Below are 20,871 nucleotides of genomic sequence, written 5' to 3'. Positions count from 1 at the left end.
GGAGTGGATCCAGGCTTGATCCTCTCACACAAAGGGCCGGTAGCAAGAGGAAGTGAGTAGCAAAGGAATTGAGGTCATCATTGGTTCTGCTCACCGAACTTTGAATGTGGAGTGAGGATCTGCCGTCAGCCACCAATGGTCAGCATGAGGAACCGTGATGGTTGGTGACATATAAACACGGTGGAGTGCAACATAATTTGAAACATACATATGAAACAAAGTACATTAAAACATGCCTTAAACATCAAAGAAAGAAAAAAATAAAAATTACTTAGCTTATCCTACTGCACGTCCTTGATGCACTCCAGTCCCTACCTCCAGACTCCTCTGAGCGCGAGGTGACATCACACAGCCAACTACTTTATCCAATCCAGACGCTGCTCTCATGCTGTTAAGCAGCTTGAGTGAAGCGTCTGGATTGGCTGGAGCAGGCTGCCGCAGCGCTCCAAAACACACTAGAGGCCTTTGCCTGTTCTCCAAGACAGCTAGGTTGGGGAGGTTTGAGTTAAGCTTGCCAGGCTGGCCGTAGTATGATAGCCGGTCAAACCTACATACGCACTTCAAACCGAAGGGGTCACTCCTCATTGCTGCCAACCAGCAGCAATGATGCATTGGCCCTGCCCTCACACTCTGTTTGGCAGAGAGTACAAAATAAAATGGTAATACAATCATTTATCACTATTTTATTTTTCACTATTTCGGCAGCAGTGTGCGGGGGGCGACACTCCTCCCGCTCCTATGGAGAAACCACTGCTTATAGGCAGTGTCGATACGGTTGGGAGGCCTGCATTCGTTTTCCTTATTAGGGCCAGCAGAAGGGGGAGGGATGGTTGGGTCACTCATGGTTGCCCATATTCAGGACTGGCAGAGGGAGAGAAAAAGAGCAGAATGGAGCCTGTTGCAGCCTATTAAATTAGGGAACAACAAAGGTAATCGAACTGGGAACACATCACTTTCCAGACCCTGGCCATTGATTGCATCATACTACTTGTGCACCTGGCATAGATATTTTGCAGACCACTTTTTGTCTCCCTGAAAGAGCTTCCCTGGTTAAGTATCTGCCATGCTAAACATCGTTTTAATGTATACTTCTATTATACTGGTCTTTTTGAAAACTTTTAGGATACAAGAACTCTCTCTGAAATGGATACAGTGATTGTATGCCTCTTAATGTCACTCACTAATTAAAAACAAATGGTCCTGCCTCGCCATGTGGACTAAATTACACTAAGTTAGTTTACCACCACCTTCTTTTTCTTACCTTTACCAGGTGCATTGTGGTGAATACAATTATTGTCTATGATTTATCAAAAATTGAATTTTCGAGTTTGCAATTGAGCGAATTGTCTATCCTCTCACTCTTCTACCCTCAGGTTTGTGGGTTATCCAGGTCACTACGGCAAGCTGTTTGGCATGAGGAATGAGGATGTGAGTACGTACAATGCCGGCGACAAGACAGTATGATGGGGGGTGTCCTGCAGGTTAATGCATGGCTACTTGTGGATGTTGCTGGACCATATACATTTGCATTGGAGTACAATGGCGAAACAGGACTTAGGTTCACTGACCGAGCTGCGTGTGGATTTCAGTACTGGTATTGCAGGCAGTGCTGTAGGTCAGGATTGAGATGCACTGGCAGAATTGTGCCTACAATGCTAATTAGGCAGTCCTGGCACAGGTAAGAGTGGTGGAGCGGTGGGCCAGGGCAGGATGTGGAAGTCGACAGACGATGGGATAGGTAAAATTAAATTAAAAAATAAATAAAACCACTTACCTTGTGCTCGCTACATCGCCAACTCGGCGATGCAGCGAACACAAAGTAAGTGGTTTTATTTATTTTTTAATTTAATTTTACCTATCCCATCGTCTGTCGACTTGCGCGCTTGCCCCGCCCCACCGCTCTTTTCTGTGCCGGCCACACCTGATGTCAGTACTGGAACAGTAAACACTGCTACAAGTCAAGATTGCTCTTCAACGCCAGAACTGTGTATTGGAATTTAGTACTCAAATAAGTGGAAATGGGTCTCCTGTGTCTCTGCCCTGGATTAGCAGGTTGGGACTAAATTGGATTGGAAGACATTTGTGTGAGTACTCTGTCCTTATAGTAAATTAAATCTGTAATACAGGATATAGTTTATGTTGGGTTGCTTTCGACCATATCGAAATATAAACCTGTGGATATATCAGGACCGTAATATTGACTCCGAGATATTGTCAAGATAAGTGTAGATTTATGATGCTCTGATGTTTTGGGAGTCAACGTTATGGTCATGATATTAATGCAGGTGGATATTCCAAACATGATACTGAAGCACACCACCAAAAAGCTCATTTATTTTATTGTTCTTCAACTTTTTTCTCTCTTAGGAGGTTGACATTTTCCTTGTAACATAATAAAAATGGCAGGAAACCTGAATTAATGATCCAACTGGTTTATCATCAATGTAACCCACAATTAGGACATAGGATTGCATGCTTAATCAAATGACAAAATTGAGATACATTGAAAGCTCTGTGAAAAAGGGTAAATTGGGGTAAGGGTCCCTTCTCACACCTCTGCTTTTGTAGTTAGGAGTTCTAGAACACTGTCAGACTTAGAGAAGAATGGTTCTCATGGGACCAGATGTTTCTCATCAACACTGCCCCTGTGTGGGCAAGAGGGTTAAGGTGGGAAAATAAAGGATCTATTAGAGCTGAGCAAAGAGCTCATACACATATCACTTGTGATGACAGCGGGGTGCATCAAGGGAAACGGGCACACCCCTTTGAAAATAGAGAAAAGTGATAATCTTCTTTGACTGGGAGAGCATTTATACTCTCAGCAAATTGATAAGTTGAGTTCATCTTTAAATCCAGATATGACACGGGGGAGTGGTAGATGGGGCCAGCGTTCTGAAAGGGAAACAACCTTTACAACGCAACTTTTACAATGGACTACCATTACAATGAAACTTTTACAACGCAAGATCCATTACATTGCATGCCATTACAACGCAGTCTTTACAATGCATGCCATTACAACGCATACATCACAACACATGTCATTACAACGCAGTCATTACAACGCATACCATTACAACGCACACCATCACAACGTATAGTACCCTTACACTATCCAAAACGTACCCTACAGTTGCATCCCCTGGAGTTAGAATAGTAATTTTTACCCCTACACTATCCAACACTTACTCTACTGTTGCACCCCCGGGAGTTAGAATAGTAATTTTTACCCCTACACTATCCAACACTTACCCTACTGTTGCACCCCCTGGAGTTAGAATAGTAATATTTACCCCTATACTATCCAATACTTACCATACATGAAATGTAATGGTATGCGTTGTAATGGTATGCGTTGTAAAGGTAGTATGCGTTGTAATGGAATGCGTTGTAATGGTAGTTTTTAGAAAATTTGTTGTAATGGCATGCGTTGTAACGGAATGCGTTGTAAAGGATTTTGCGTTGTAAAAAATGTGCTGTAAAGGCATGCGTTGTAAAAGTATGCGTTGTCACGTCATACATCCCTCTGAAACATTTATCTTCAGTATTGTGGTGTAGCTGACTCATTGGACAAATACCAGGCACTAAGGGGGAGATTTACAAAATCTCTACGCAATGCAGCGCAGCCCCTCACGAGCCTGTGCTTTGTTGCGCGGCAGGGAGGGAGCAGGAGAGCGCCATATTTTCAAAGATATTGCTCTCTCCTCCTTTCCCTTGCGCCAGTGCTGATTTCAGCTGCTGTGCGCCATACACATACCTTAGTGCCGTGTGTGCATGAGTGTAGCATAGGTTTTGTACAGGACGAACAGCCTTCCTGTACAAAATACTATGCTAGGCACAATGCAAAGCTTTTCCCACTCTGCATACATGCTGCACAGCGCCTAGTTGAAAAGAGTGCAGTTTAATCAAGCTAAACCCATGCTAATGTTTTTAGTAAATTGGGTTTAACGTGAGAAACCTTGAGAGGTTGCTTGGGAACGCCCATGCACCACTCTTGGTACTCCCCCATGGCGCAAAGTAATGCTATAGTGCTGCTTTGCATTACTTTTATGTTAGTTCCAGCGCTAACCTAGTTTAGCACTGGAAAGTTAATTAGGAAAAAAAGATTTTGTGCCATTTTGCGTCACTTTTGTGACGCAAACACAGTTCAAAATCTTAGTAAATCTCCCCCTTTGTTTTCATACACTGCAATGAAAGTTCTGTGTCCTAGTCCGGTCACTGTGATTTCCATAAAATAGTTTCTTTTATTTTTGATGATTAAATTGTATTTTATTTTTAAAGCAGCTGATTATGGTGCTTTTCAAAGTTGAGTAGGTGGCACTATAAGCTTCGTTCCATTACTTATATATAATATCATAAACTGTTTTAATACGGATTTTTAATGATCAGTCGGGTGCAAGTTAGCAGAGGGAGAGACTTGTCCTTTGAGAAACTTAAGAACAATTGGTTCCTCCTACTGTTTAACTGAGACTGTGGCCCTAACTGCAAGTTTAGGGCTAAATTCCGATCTCTGTACAAACAAACATTTTCACAGGGATACAGTGTGGGACCACGCTCTGACATTTTGCCTATTTTCCAAGTTAAAAACTTGAAATAGGAGGAATTTACCACATTCAATAAATACCTCACCCTCTGATACTGCTACTTATCAGGTCTGGTAAATACCTCACCCACTCCACACAATGTGGAAGCAGAGCCTAGGAGGTAGAGGGACTTTGTCCAACATGCTCCATCTTTAAAGACAGGACCGATGCAGATCAGGACAGACAATTTATAAGAACAGACAATGTACCATTTTTCTGTCAGGGCCAGGATGGGTGCTGGAGGTTAGGCTGCGTTGGTGAATATTGATATAAAAGACTTTGACGAAATACAGTCATCTGCTTTTGAAGGCAAACAAATGTCTCATATTCAAAGTAGAATTAAGCTGAAATTAAATATTTTGCAATGTATTTTTTGGGTGAAATAACTTGTTGTAAACTTGTCTTTTTGGCCTTAGCTGAATTGATCATTTCCCGCTCCTTTTCAAAAGGCCTGATTTGCAGGCATTAGTATATATGTACTTATGTAAATTGTAGGAACTGTGCAAATCTTTAAAATCCCTTGTGCCTTCTGTGGCAGGGGGAAAGGTGAAAGGTGCACCTGCGCCCTGGCCTACCGGCCCAAAATGATGCCAATAACCACAATTCTAGTGCAATGCACTGGCCAGGAGCTTCACAAGTATTCTGGTGGCAGCGTCTCTCCCTTGAATGCGGTACACTCCCAAAGTGTCACACTTCACAACATGGAACCCACATTCACTTCTTGAATTCATTGGGTGTTTATCCCAGAATATCCTCGAAGGGTGGTACATAGCTATTCACACATAACCATTATGTCTCCGAATATTTTTGGAGGAAGTAAGCCTTAGAATTCAATTTAATACTTGGCAATATTTGTCGAGAGGTTGGTGAGAAAGAGCTCACCACACCAATATTGGAAAATTAGATTTAGACCTTTGTTTATGAGCTTCTCTTGCTGCTTAGTTCTTTTTTATCTCTCTCTCTTTTCTCTCCCTCACACCTACATACTCTCAGGCTCCTCCCCTCTTTTGTCCCTTTAACATCTTTACAAGCCTTTCGTTTCTTAACCCTCCTCTCTGTAGCGGGTTGTGCTTCTCGTCAGCACATTGCCCCTGTCAGATGTGTTGTAGAGAAGTTTAAAATCACTCTTTAACCTTGCTCTTTCTTCTTCATTCCTCAGTGTGGCCCTGGAGGGTGCCTGATAGAACTGGCCCAGCAGCTCTTCATCATCATGGTGGGAAAGCAGATTGTCAGCAACATCCAGGAGTTTGTCATCCCGTGAGTAAGCACTTCACCCAGTGGGAGGATCCGGGAACAGCCAATGGTGGAAAAATCCATTTGACCAGTTACAGATGTTTTCTCCTAGTTGTAGCTCCTGGTGGCATGGCATCTAGACATTAAGGGGCAGATTTATGTTGCATGACGCATCTCTGAAAATCAGCAGAGATGTGCCAGGAAAGATACGGCACGCAAGTTTATCCTTGCGCCACCCATGATGCGCCGCATTTACAATGCGGCGCACCATCGCACAAGAATAAACAAATGCGTGTTGTATCTAGGGCGTGAAGTTGACGCAGTGCTGAGGTTGTGTTGCGTGCGGCACGCAACTCCAGCACTTTTCCAACTTTGCCCTATCTGTAACGTGGTGAGTCTAGCCTTACGCCTGCTACAAGCAGGCGCAGGGTTTTGACAGATCAGCGTTGGTAAAGTGACTCAGTGAAATCTTGTAGATTTCACTGAGTCATTTTTCAGGGGCGTTAGTGAGATGGAACGCCTCCCCCCGCGTGGAAACGCCCACATGAAACCTGACGCAGGTTTCATGTGTCGCAGGGCCTTACACCGTGACTCATCTCCATAGATGCGTCACGATGTAAGTAGGTCATAACGTGGCGCAGGGTTTCCGCCGCCGCTGCGTCACAGAAGTGACGCAACGGCGGCGCAAAAGTACTGCATGTCCGACATAAATCTGCCCCCTAGTGAATACTATCGAACACTTCGAGTTGTTTGCCTTAGCACCTGAACATTGGGTATTGGTGTCTGGTGGTTTTCTTTTAACCAGAAGAACTTTCCTATGTCAGTGTTCTTTGTCCTAGAGATGTACTTTCCAATGTCCCAGCCAAGCTCTTCTTTGATTCTATTCTCACTACTCTATAGTACATTGTAATAAGTAACTAACTACATAAATAAACAAATAAATAACCAACCAAAACCACAAATGTTACAACAGGATTCAGCCGAAACCATTCGCAACTGGTCAGCAATAAATTTCATCTGAGGTTGTTAGCTGGCGGAAAACGTAACAAGCATTTGCAATGCAATAAGGTCTCGCATTTACCTGAGTTTCAGCTATTGGTATTGTAAATGACAATGCCTTTTATTTATGTTTTAAAAATGAAAAAAAGGCATTGTCATTTACAATGTCAATAGCTCAAACTCGCGTAAACGCAAGACCTATTGCATTTGAAATGCTTGTTTACAAAAACTGACATATCAAACCGATTCTAATATCTTTTAGCAACACATATCTAACAGCTTATTGATATTTAATGTTGCACTAGAGATTCTATTTTATACAATCATTTAATTTTTTCGTTGTCAGGCAGGTTTACGGGGCAGACTTGGCTGTCGTCACAGCCAGCAGGAGAGCAGTGAGTGGTTGGCAGTGCTTTAAGTGGAATGAAAAAACTAGGGGGTCTCTTAAAAGGGCATGGCTAATGTAATTAAGAGGACTTAAAAAAGCTAGCTAAAAATCAGTGCTTGAATAGTGTGCCACCACTGCCACCCGGCTGGTATATTGCTGTTTCTGTCATTACATCCAGTTTTATAAAACAAGTAACATTACACCTACAACAAGTCAGGGATATTTGCTTTGCCAATGTTTGTTAGATGTGTAAGATAAATAAGCACACAACTATGGCTTCATAGTATAAAATATTGAAAATGCTTGTTTTGAAATGATGAGACTTTGAAAGAACTATAACGAGTTTCTCTAAAGTTACCTCAAAGGCAGTGTAAGGTGGTACTGCTGCAGAGTTAAGAATTGTTTTTCTCACTCTGAGTGCAAAAATGGAGAGTCCGATAGAGATCCGTCTCAGCGCCTGCTTTCTAGAACTGCTGATTGCTGAGCACCGGCAGGACCTGGCCCAGTTAAAGCCTGGTGGTTGGGGCACTTAAGTACGCATGACGGTCATGCGCACTTTGCATCTTCCCCACACAGCCTGTTGAGAAACATGCACAGGCTCCCACTACCTGTCTGAGCACCGAACAACGGTGCTCACCAATCATAGCGCTGCTTTGCAGAATTGTGATTGGCTTAGGGGAGCCTGTGTGTGCTTACTGCTTCAGGCAGGAACAGAAGAGGACAGAGACAAGGCGGCGGCCGGCAGCAAAGGGAGTAACTTTTGTATTTATTTTTCTATCCTCCCTGCCCTTACCCGTGCTACTCGGTGGCAGCCGCCACTGGGGGTCCTAGAACTCCTCAGAGACATGCAATATCCTTAAAATACATTGCAGGGGTACTTTATCCCATATGTAAGGTACAATGAGGCGTACATTATCCCTCATACCACAAAATTAGCTGAATTTTTTGCAGTAGGATCAAAAAAGGGTACCCAGTACAGTCAGAAGATTGTTCAAGATAAATATAAATTGTAACTGAAACCAGCTGACACCAATGGCCATCATTCACCTCGAGTAACCTCCAGTAAGCTGAAATGTCCTTCATAGAGGTTCATCACATATCCAAAAGCCAAATTACTACCAACCAGATCGAGCAGAAATGATGAGCAATAAATCCAGTGGATTTTTTACCAGGATTGTTAATCTGTTTGTACTTGTAATACAATATGTGTACAACCTGCGTTAGCCTCAAGCGTTCCAGTCAGAAATTGTATTATATTTGCATCGAAGCAAAAGCTGCGGGCATATGTCCAGCATTGTAGCAGGGAGGTGTTTGTCGCTCTCCCGGGACTCGGCGGTTGCTGGGACACCTTTTTCACTCAGTGTGGACACGGCGTGCGGGACAGCCTGTCGACACTTCCGGGATTGTAGAGATTGTGACCGACCTCTAGTTGTCGGGCAGTCCGGCACCAGGGTTGCAGCCGCGGCGTGTGTGGGCATCTACGGGCGCCTGTCTAGACTTCCCCCATGACGCTGGTTCAGGCAGTCAGTGTCCATCTTCCTCTATCGCATGGCCACGGTCGTTGTGCTGGCAAGGGGGCTTGTGGGTGCCACAGTGCAGGCAACGCTGATCCCCTCGGGCCAGGAGGTGGTATCTGGGTAACCCGGGGCTCAATCCTCACCGCAGTTACAGGAGCCTGAGTACGGCGCGACAGGTGGGGGGACTGCTGTCCGTTGGGCTTGCTCCATGCCTCCCCCCCCACGAGGGATAATGACCAGCTGAGCAGCGGGCACGCGGGGTCAGCCACCTACCTCGACGCAAATGTGGTGTTGGGCCTCAGGCCCACATGGCGAAAAAGGACAGACACAGACGGCCAGTAGTATGGTGCGAAAAACTGGCCCAGGGCACGTGCGCCCTGCCCCTTTTATTGACAGGGTCACCTGACTGGTGACGCCCATGGTGGGTGGGTGTCTAGAGTGGGTTACATCGGCAGTGGAACACTAGAATGTATCCAGCCGGATACTACATATGCACTGTTTTCATGTGCAAAGGGTGTGTTGCGTCTGAGGAAAGGAAGTGCCTTGTAGAAGGACCGGGCACACGAACAAGAGCTAGGCGCTGTGAGGGTTGCGAAGGGGTCGCTGCCCTTCACTAGGGCGAGCATGGCAGGCGTAGTTAAGGGCACCGTAGCTGCCATTGTGGCAGCTTTCATGGCGGGGCAGAACTGAGAGCTTCGGGGGGAGGGGGTTATGTGTGTGTTAGGAGTGCAGAGTGAGGAGCAAGGAGAAAAGGGCCCTTAATTGGGGCAGCTGATGTGAACGGGCGGCCTGCAGGGGCCGCAGCAGGACACTTGCTCATCGGAGCAGAAATTAAATGTAAGAATATAGCGTTTTTGTCCTCCTGGTTTCAATGCTATTCCCAGCACTTCGAGCACACTCACTGGAGGGAATCTCTCACTCTGGGCATAATCTTGCTTTTAATCAGTCTCGATGACTCAGTGGTGTCTCACGTCAGTGGTGACTGCACATGGCAATCGGAGCAGAATGTAATGTAAGAATATAGCGTTTTTGTCCTCCTGGTTTCAATGCAATTCCAAGCACTTCGGGCACACTCACTGGAGGGAATCTCTCACTCAGGGCATAATCTTGTTTTTAATCAGTATCGGTGACTCAGTGGAGTCTCACGTCAGTGGTGACTGCACATGGCACAATCTCTCACCGCAGTTCCGATTTTGACATCCGCGATTTTCCAAGCAGATCTTCCTGAAAGCATTGTACAATCATTAATTCGCCTGAAAAGGTGCGAGCTTGTGAACGGATGTGCCTGTGCATTTAAGGGTGGGCACTGAAAATGAAAGTTATTGCACACGAGTGTCTATGCGCACATGCACAGTATACTAACCACGGTGTCACTTCACGAATGAATGGGTGCTCTTTCACACAGAACTAAAATAAGCTCTCGGCATTGCGCTAGTGGCGGTGAAAGTGAAACCGAACACGCTGACAGGATGACTAGCGGCGGTGAAAGTGAAACAGAACGCGCTGACACGATAATTGAAAACAAGATGGCACGGTACTGTCCAAAGTCCCACGGACACACTCATGCTGTTTGCAATGGACAAATGGCGAGAGCAGTCATCTTTGTCCATTGCAGACGCGTGCATGAGAGCCCTCGCAGAATTGATTCCAAAAGGTACTCGCAATGGCGAGAGCAGCGCATGTGCTGCTTTCACCAGGCGAGACCTAAAAATGGCCTAAGACTACACATTTATTTATCTTTTACACAAGAACCCTCACCTAAAGCGCTGTACGAGCCTTTCACACAAACTGTACTTCGTCATTCAGATTGCGTTCTCAAGGAAGAACCTTACTGGGTTTGACTTCCATTTTGAAATGTTGTTGCACATCACTCTTTTAATCGCGATCTCTGTTAAGATATTATAGAAAAACAGCGCAACTGTGTGGGGGGGACTTAGGCAAATCTTCCTGAAGCACACTGGGAGGAGGTTTAAATCTAGTACCTTCACTAAACAAGAGTCTGCCAGTGGCAAGAGCATACTTTTGGTAAATTCCTTCTTTTTATTCAATGTGTGACCACAAGGATTGCTTTCTTACCACCTCAACCCTACCTTACCAGTCCAGGCAAAACTAGTGCTTAATTTGGAAATAAATAAGCGCCAGGGTCCCCTTCTCAGATTGCCGCTGCTGCTTGTGCCACCCATTGCCCTTACCGGCGCTGCCAGTAATAGTACCAACACAACTAATCATCATACATCTACAAGGGTGACATTTTAAACTATTCGAGGCCCCTAAAGCTATAAACATCGCTTTGGTGGCATGTATTAGTAATTATTTTATGTATATTTAACTAATAAACAACTGTTATTATGCTGATCTTTAAATTAGAGAAACAGCACCACCATGCGGCTGATTGTCATAAGTGCTGGTGTTGGCAATTAAGTTCCGGTGCTGAGCACCGGAAACCACCGGCTCAAATTAAGCACTTAAGAATGGAAAGAGCATTTTAATAATTACCTACCAATGATTAGCCATAAATGCACTCTGTGAACCGAGATCGCAAATTTCGATTCTTGTTTCAAATGTGACGCTGCTGAAATTGAGTTTGAGGTATCCATTGTTGAGGTACATTTTATCTACTTCCCCCAATTGTGCAATGTAATAGTCACACATTTTATTTCCAACACCAGAAAGCCTATTGATTCTTAGCGGAGTATGTCTCCTTTACTAAGCAACAGATGCACAACAGGCTTGCAGTCCAGGAAAGACTTGTCTTTGTGGTGGCTGCCCATTTCAATAAGCATTTGCCATTGAGAAATCTTTTAGCACCCTAACAGGTGAGAAAAGCCTATGAATAAACTATGATGGTCACGGTGACTGCAAAGGTCAAAATAACGAGGGTTGTATATTGCTATACAGAGGACAGTAAAATCGATTTACACAAATATTGCACCCACAGCATCGCATACCACTACCTTGTTAAAGTAATACATTTATACAGGTCCCGCCTTTGTCAACAAAGTCCAGATAGATCCTCACAACCCCTGACAATCCCTGGTATGAACCAGATTACAAACACAAGCAGAAAAGACAGGCTGTGAACCTTGCATTGCCCATGATGTGCCTGGCAATTATGTATACTGGGGTTTCAATCGTCACTGCCAGAGACTGCCGGGATTATATTTATTAATAAGTGAATTCTAGTGCCATTTTCCTGAAAAGATGTGCATACGCAGCAAATCCACACTATATATTTTTTAAAGGTTTATAGAACATCAAAGTCCAATTCTAGTGCAAATAATATAAAGATGCATTATTGCAGACACAAACTACTGGAGAAATGGCAAAAATGCAAAATATCTGCTGGACAGGCCACAGGAAGGGCTTGCTCCCTCCCCGCATGACAGGGCCCGAGCCCCGGCCCTCCAGGTGTTACCCACAGAAGTACCCCGCACCCCGTCTCATACGGGACTCCTGCCCCCGGACATCTCTGTATCATGGGGCCGAACCACTACCGGCCCTCGCCCGGCCCGGCCGCCATCTTGGACACTGCACCACGAGGCCGCGTGGCCTCAGATCGACCCTAACCCTGGGCCTGGCCAGGCCCCGACATCCCGGCACCACCATCCACCCAGGAGGTGAACGGACCACTTGGCAGGTCAATGGGAGAAAGAAGTGTCGATAGCTCTCCCCCGCCAGGTGCCGATCGCCCCCCAGCTCCCCCGGGCGCTGGCTCCACCCCCCTGCTGGGTGTCTGGACTCCCTCATCCCGGACCTCCCGACCTCCAAGTGCGAGGGTCCGGACATCAAAGGGCGCCAGACCTATAACTGGGGCAGCCCCAGAGCAGGAAGGCAGTTGTATCCTGGGGTCGAGAGACACCGTGAAGAACTCATCCTTGACGGACTACTGGCGCTGCCGTAGTCCTGCCTTGCGAACTATCGTCCTGCCTGCTGGCGCTGCCGCAACCCTCTGCATCCTTCATCTTCGTCGGGACCTGCTGGCACAGCCGCGGACCGTTGTAACTACCACCTTCATCGGGACCTGCTGGCGCCGCCACGGACCGTCGCTACCTACGATCATCTCGGGACCTACCGGCGCTGCCGCGTCCCGTCCATCTAGAACGCCGAGCTCGAGGATTGTGAGCTATTCATCATATCACCGCATCTACCAGATTGGTAATAAGACTATCCCGCTACCCCCTTCCCATCCAAGAGACTAGAATCGAGGGGACCCCTGAGTCCAGACCTCCTTGTACCATTCTACCGTACTTAAAGATCACTTATAAAGAACGTTAAACCTTATCTCTGTGTGGTGTACGTCTGTGGGGGGTAAGTTACTTGTCTGTACGATCGCTGGAGGGGTTCTCCCTGGAGACCTCTCCCATTGTCCTCGGCCGACCCTCCCGGTCCGTCTAACATTGGTGGCTAGCGGCGCGATCCGAATCAACGCGTAATCGTACAGAGAGTAGCTCACCCCACGACGAAAACACAATGACAACCAAAGAGAGCGGATCCACCGAGAAATTCCAGATGGAGAAATTGGAAGAATACAGCCATCGTGAATTGAAACAATTCTGCATTGAACTAGGCATTGCTACCACCAGTCTGAGTACTAAAGACGATTTCAAGCACGCCATTGAGTCATGGGCAGAAACCGGGGCCGTCAGACCCCCGGACCAAAACGTTGCAGCATAAGAGAGGAACACCACGGCTCCCGAGGAGCGAAGAACGGGTCTCTCGCAGGAAGAGATCCAAGAGAGAGAAAAAAACAGACTGCATGAGCTAGAAATGGCCCGACTCAAAATGGACAGTGAGCTCAAATTAGCCGAACAGAAACTGAACCTAGAACATTTGCGGCTCCGAGAAGAACGGGAAGAAAAACAGAGGCAGAGAGAGCTTGAAGAAAAAAGATTAGCATACGAACACGAGCGCAATCTAGCAGAAATAAACCTACGGAAACAGAACAAAGAACTGGGGGTGCCCGAGCAACCGCGCACCCCAGGAACGACAGAAAAGAAAGTACACATCCCCAAGGATGTCGTTCGAGAATACTTCCGAGATGACGACATACAACAGTGGTTCAAGGCCTACGAGATCGCCATGACCTCCCACCGGATTGATCGAAGTGACTGGGGAGCCGGTCTATGGGGGAGGTTCGTCAATGAAGGCCGCGATGCCCTGTTACAGCTCCCAGACCATCTGATGACCTCCTATGACCACATGAAGGCGGCCCTCCTCACCCGATATGGGCTCACACCCGAAATGTACCGCCAGAAGTTCCGAGACTGCACCCGGATCCCGGGTACAACTTGGGTGGAATATGTAAACTATTTCAGCCGAGCCTTCGAGGGTTGGATCAAGGGAAGCCATGTAACAACCTACGAGCAACTTTTTAATCTCATGGTGTGGGAGCACCTCTCTAACAACTGCTTCGTCGAGCTCAGGCAGCACCTCCTCGACAGTAAATTGACTGACCCTCGGCAGCGCGCCGCCGAGGCTGACCGGTGGGAGAGCACTCGAGTAGGCCGGAGTGGGCCACACGAACAGAACCGGAACAACCAAGGTCAGCACCGTCCCCGAGGAGGAGGAGGAGGCCAGGGACGAGGAAGAGACACCGTCCCGGCCGCTCCCGCTGCAAGCACCCCACCCCCGGCCAACCGGGGCAACCCCCCGGTGCGCCCTGGGTTCCGAGCCAATGTCACATGTCACCGATGCCAGCGAGTCGGCCACTACGCCAATGACCCGAACTGTCCACAGAACCAGACTCCGAGACCCCGCCAGGTAGCTGCCGCCGCCCTGGGGGGAGAACAAATCTCCGAAGAACAGGAGGAGTGCGAACAAGAACAACAAGAGTGGGAACCGGCCGCCATGGTTCTAGCGTGCCTAGGGGGAAGAGACATGGTCCCGCGGGCTCCCCTACCCGCCAACACCAGAAAATATAGTCAGTGGGTGAACATTAATGGGCGCAGGGCCGAACCCCTACGTGACACAGGGGCCAGTGTGACGGCCGTCCGCTGTCACCTGGTGACCCCAGAGCAGATCCTGCCGAACATTCTCTGCCCCGTCCGTTCAGCCGACAATTCGGAGAGTCTATGTCGGATGGCCTGCGTCCCCTTCGAATGGGGAGGAGTATCCGGCATGTTGAAGGTGACGGTCCGAGATGACGCCCCCGTGGACTGTCTCCTGGGAAATGATCTTGAGAGTTCCCTGTGGGCCGCCGTAGAAAGAAGAGAACACCTGGGGATGTTGGGCCTCCCGGACTGGGCGTGTGTAACCACCCGGTCCATGGCCGCCCGTACCATCCCCCGACCAGAAGAACCCGAATGGCCAGCACCCCCTCCCCCGATCGCTCCAGTAGAGGACACCGACCCCCCGGAACAAACTCCCGAAGGGCTCGCTCAACCCCAGGACCTTCCCAGCCTGGCTCAGTGGTGTCAAGAGGGGGGGCCCACCCAAGAACAGTTCCGTCAAGAACAGAAGACCTGTCCCTCCCTAGAGGGACTCCGCCAGCAAGCCCTCGCCCAGAGCGCAGGGGACACCACCGGAGCCCATTGGATCTATTGGGACAATGACTTGTTGTACAGTGAACAGAGAATCGCGGAGTTAGGGGCCAGTCGAGTGCTGGTGGTGCCCCTCCGTTTTAGAGACTTCTTGTTAAATTTGGCCCACGATGTCCCCCTGGCTGGACACCTGGGTCAAGACAAAACCTACAGTCGCCTGGTGACCCACTTTTTCTGGCCCAAGATGAGAAACGACGTCCTCAACCACTGCCGGTCCTGCCCCACGTGCCAAGCCAGCGGGAAAAGCGGCCGCAAACTTAAAGCACCTCTGCAACCCTTCCCAGTTGTCACCACCCCGTTCGAGAGGGTGGGCATAGACATTGTGGGGCCCCTGGACCCCCGTACAGCGCAAGGACATCGGTTCATCCTGGTACTGGTGGACCACGCCACCCGCTACCCCGAGGCTGTTCCCCTGCGAACTGTAACAGCCCCGGTGGTCGGCCGGGCCTTAATGGGGATCTTCTCCCGGGTGGGCTTTCCCGAGAAGTCGTCAGCGACAGAGGCACAAACTTTATTTCAAAATATATGAAGTCCCTCTGGCAACAGTGCGGGGTCACCTACCGATTCACGACCCCCTATCACCCTCAAGGAAACGGACTCGTCGAGCGGTTCAACCGCACACTCAAAGGGATGATTGGGGGGTTGGAAGAGCCCCTCCGTCGCCAGTGGGATGTGCTACTGCCGTGCCTCCTCTTCGCATATCGAGAAGTCCCCCAGAAGTCCCTCGGCTTCAGCCCGTTCGAACTCTTGTATGGACACCCGGTGCGAGGGCCCCTCAGCCTAGTCAAAGAAGGTTGGGAGATGGCCCCCCTAAAGACCCCTCCAGATGTCTTCAAGTACCTCCTGACCCTACGCAATCAAACCAGGCGGTTCAGAGAAATGGCGAAAGCGAACCTGGAGGCCAGTCAGGAGGACATGAAAAAATGGTACGATCAAAATGCCTCCTCCATCGAATTCGAACCTGGCCAACAAGTGTGGGTGATGTCCCCCACCGAACCATGTGCCTTGCAGGACAAGTGGACGGGGCCCTTCAAAGTGGTCGAGCGCAAGAGCCCCGTCACCTATCTCATCGATATGGAATCTCCACGGAACCCCCTCCGGGTCCTCCACGCCAATAGACTCAAACCCCACTTTGTGCGCTCGGAGCTCAGTCTCCTGATGGCTACAGACAGCGGAGCGGAAGAAGACTCCGAGCCTCTCCCTGATCTCCTAAGGACCGGGGAAAAAGATGGCTCCGTGGACGGGGTCCGTCTCGCAGATGCCCTCACCCCGGAACAGCGCCAAGGCTGCCGGGACCTCCTGCTGCAATTCGCGACCCTGTTTTCCCTCACCCCAGGGGTCACCCCCTGGTGCTTGCATGACGTGGACACTGGGGACAGTCCCCCTACCAGACAGCGGGCGTACCGCGTACCAGATCGGGTACGGGCCTGCATCCAAGAGGAGGTGTCAAAGATGCTCACGATCGGGGTCCTCGAGCCTTCGGACAGCCCCTGGGCCAGCCCGGTCGTGCTGGTCCCCAAAGCTGCTGCCCCCGGCACCACCCCTGAGCTCCGATTCTGCGTCGACTACCGGGGCTTGAACGCTGTCACCAGAGCCGCCGCTCATCCCATCCCCCGAGCAGATGAACTGATCGACCGCATGGGGGCTGCCCGCTACCTCAGCATCTTCGACCTGACGGCCGGCTACTGGCAGATCGGTCTCACACCCCGGGCTCAAGAACGATCCGCCTTTTCCACTCCCGATGGCCACTACCACTTCAAGGTCATGCCGTTCGGCATGAAGAATGCTCCAGCTACTTTTCAGCGACTGGTGAACCAGGTCTTGGCGGGGCTCGAGGAGTTCAGCACCGCCTACCTGGACGATATCGCTGTGTACATCCGCCACTGGTCCGACCACCTCCACCACCTCCGAGAGGTCCTGCAGGCCCTCCAACGGGCCGGCCTCACAATCAAGGCCAGCAAGTGCCAAATTGGTCAGGGGTCCGTGACCTATCTCGGACACCTGGTGGGAGGCGGTCTGGTGGCCCCTCTTCAACTCAAGATCGCTGCCATCCAGTCCTGGCAGCCTCCCGTCACACAGACCGAGGTCCGAGCCTTCTTGGGGCTCACCGGCTACTACCGGCGGTTCGTGAAGGATTATGGCAGCATTGTGGGGCCCCTCACGGAACTCACATCCAAGAACCACCCGAAGGAGGTCAACTGGACCCCAGACTGTCAAGCGGCCTTCGAGAAGCTGAAGGCCGCCATGTGCACTGCCCCTGTGCTCCAGGCCCCCGACTACAGTCGGGAATTCATCGTACAAACGGATGCCTCCGACCATAGCATTGGGGCGGTCCTCTCCCAGTTGAACCCCGAAGGACTTGACCAACCAGTGGCCTTCATCAGCAGACGTCTCCTGGCCCGAGAACAACGCTGGAGCACCATCGAGAGGGAGGCCTTCGCAGTGGTGTGGGCCCTCAAAAAGCTGCGGCCCTATCTCTTCGGTACCCACTTCCGGGTGCAGACAGATCATCGGCCCCTGCAGTGGCTAATGCAGATGCGGGGGGAAAACCCCAAACTATTGCGTTGGTCCATCTCCCTGCAGGGGATGGACTTCACTGTGGAACTTCGACCTGGCCAAGACCACGCCAACGCAGATGGCCTGTCACGCTTTTTCCGCCTCGACGAAGAGAGTCCCCAAGAGGATGGGTGACTCTCCCCGCCTTCAGCTGGGGGGGACGCATGTTGGACAGGCCACAGGAAGGGCTTGCTCCCTCCCCGCATGACAGGGCCCGAGCCCCGGCCCTCCAGGTGTTACCCACAGAAGTACCTCGCACCCCGTCTCATACGGGACTCCTGCCCCCGGACATCTCTGTATCATGGGGCCGAACCACTACCGGCCCTCGCCCGGCCCGGCCGCCATCTTGGACACTGCACCATGAGGCCGCGTGGCCTCAGATCGACCCTAACCCTGGGCCTGGCCAGGCCCCGACATCCCGGCACCACCATCCACCCAGGAGGTGAACGGACCACTTGGCAGGTCAATGGGAGAAAGAAGTGTCGATAGCTCTCCCCCGCCAGGTGCCGATCGCCCCCCAGCTCCCCCGGGCGCTGGCTCCACCCCCCTGCTGGGTGTCTGGATTCCCTCATCCCGGACCTCCCGACCTCCAAGTGCGAGGGTCCGGACATCAAAGGGCGCCAGACCTATAACTGGGGCAGCCCCAGAGCAGGAAGGCAGTTGTATCCTGGGGTCGAGAGACACCGTGAAGAACTCATCCTTTACGGACTACTGGCGCTGCCGTAGTCCTGCCTTGCGAACTATCGTCCTGCCTGCTGGCGCTGCCGCAACCCTCTGCATCCTTCATCTTCGTCGGGACCTGCTGGCACAGCCGCGGACCGTTGTAACTACCACCTTCATCGGGACCTGCTGGCGCCGCCGCGGACCGTCGCTACCTACGATCATCTCGGGACCTACCGGCGCTGCCGCGTCCCGTCCATCTAGAACGCCGAGCTCGAGGATTGTGAGCTATTCATCATATCACCGCATCTACCAGATTGGTAATAAGACTATCCCGCTACCCCCTTCCCATCCAAGAGACTAGAATCGAGGGGACCCCTGAGTCCAGACCTCCTTGTACCATTCTACCGTACTTAAAGATCACTTATAAAGAACGTTAAACCTTATCTCTGTGTGGTGTACGTCTGTGGGGGGGGAAGTTACTTGTCTGTACGATCGCTGGAGGGGTTCTCCCTGGAGACCTCTCCCATTGTCCTCGGCCGACCCTCCCGGTCCGTCTAACAATATCAAATACGAATCAGAATATCAAATAATGATGAATTACATTTTTGATAGTATTATTGAATTTCTTATTCCCTAGCTAATGTCTACCTTAGCACCAAAAGTGCCAGAGAAACGAGTTTCCCAATGGTCTTTTACACACATACCTTTCTTTTCTTTATGAAGTGTTATAGCGTGAACTTGACCCGAAGATATCGGGTATCAGAGCACTTTACATGAGCACCAGTTGTTTTACATGAGGACACATTCCTTTTTGTTAGGCGCAGGGAGATTAGGTGATTTGCCTAGAATCACAGGATGTTCAGCGTCATTGCCGAGACTCGAACCCGGTTCCCCAGATTCAAGGTCGACAGCTCTAGCCTAAATTAGCTTAAATTATGTTTTTCAGACTGTAGCCATGGTTCCAGAAGCAAGACCAGAATCTGTTGTGCTTTGTCATGATGCTCCCATAAAGGAGGCAAATATTACCAGCACTCGCCAGGGTGACCGTCATGCAGGCTTTTTTCAAATTTCAGTGGCCCCGTGAAATGACAAAGCTTCTCTCTTCGCTAAACTGCCTGTGCATCTACATTATATACAGTTTTTCAACATTATTATGAGAAAAACAGGCCTCATGCTCTCTAAAGTAAAGTGTGAACAAGAAATGTGAATTGTTCCTGTACATTTGTCTGAATATACTGTGCTTTCTATACACACTTTTGCATGCATAATATATGAGCTATTGATGCACTATCAATTTATCAATCCATCACATTATATAATGAATGCAAGCAATGACATGATTAACATAACTTTGGAAATGATAATTGGCAAATTACTATGTAAATAGTTAATTGCCATGAGTATACAATTACTATCCTTAACTCCACATCTTTTTACGTACACTTACCTTACGGTGGCGGTAAGGTTGATGCAGTGGATGCAATATTTCTGTAGTGCGATATATCACATGTGATATACTGGTAGAGCACTGCTCAAAGAATATTTACATGGGTCAGACAGGTAAGAGAGAGAAACAATGGATAAGTGCAAATGTTATTGCTGTGGCAGCAAAGGGCATCAGTCACATTTTAAGAACGTCCTGGCCTTTAAACAAACAACTAGGGTAGTTCTGTGCATGGTAGAGGGTGACACAGGAAAACTGAAAAGGATGACGTGCTTACTGCGATTAAAATGATCTTCGTCAGGGCTTTGGGGCTGATAGGTAAATGGTTAAGACTGCGTGCCCCTTACAAAATCTTGGATGTTATCACAAAATGTGTGCAGCAAATCTGTTAATTTTCTTGAGTGTCTGACAACCATCTTAGGGTTTACATCTATATCATTGGCTATAAAGTTCACAGCAAAAAATAATGAGTCATGCCCAATTTTCAGGTTGGGTCAATTACATTTTTTTTAAAATATATTAGAAGACTGCATTGGTTTTAGGAAAAACTGATAGGCTTTTTATGATGTCAGAGGTCGGACCGCCAACTGCTATCCGACGGTCAGGAAGCCGCCCGACAAGCAGTCGGCAGTCCAACCGCCGAATTATGATGCGACCACCATGCTGGCAGTCGGAAAAGTGCTCTTTAACTCAGCAGCTTGTGTTGTTGCCCAGGAAAAGGGCTTCAGCACAAGTCGCAGTGTGAAAGAGCACTTTCTGGACAACCATGCACATTCATGCACTGTGTGCAGCACTTTGCTGTGGCCTATGAGGGACGAGGTCTCTGTCTGGGCCCCTCAAAGTCCCTTTCCCACAGCCTTTTCATGGCGGTCTGATGGTCATGAAAAGACTCTCAGAAAGGGACATCGTAATCCCAACGGCGGTGCCTGTCTTGGCAACCCCATCATTA

The 20,871-nt window shown here is 49.2% G+C and overlaps 1 protein-coding gene across 1 annotated transcript in view; it reads left to right on the top strand.

Moving 5' to 3' along the window:
* ANO7 (anoctamin 7) overlaps positions 1–20,871 on the top strand; it is a 257,551-nt gene that overhangs the window by 177,327 nt on the left and 59,353 nt on the right. The window contains exons 16-17 of the mRNA XM_086921911.1: positions 1,374–1,428; positions 5,743–5,840. Coding sequence (XP_086778037.1) covers positions 1,374–1,428; positions 5,743–5,840 — 153 coding nt within the window. The remainder of the gene's footprint in view (positions 1–1,373; positions 1,429–5,742; positions 5,841–20,871) is intronic.

Source organism: Lissotriton vulgaris, chromosome 5 (genome assembly GCF_964263255.1).
Source record: "Lissotriton vulgaris chromosome 5, aLisVul1.2, whole genome shotgun sequence".
In the NCBI taxonomy this organism is placed as follows: domain Eukaryota; kingdom Metazoa; phylum Chordata; class Amphibia; order Caudata; family Salamandridae; genus Lissotriton; species Lissotriton vulgaris.
This window is presented reverse-complemented; position numbering and strand designations above follow the sequence as displayed.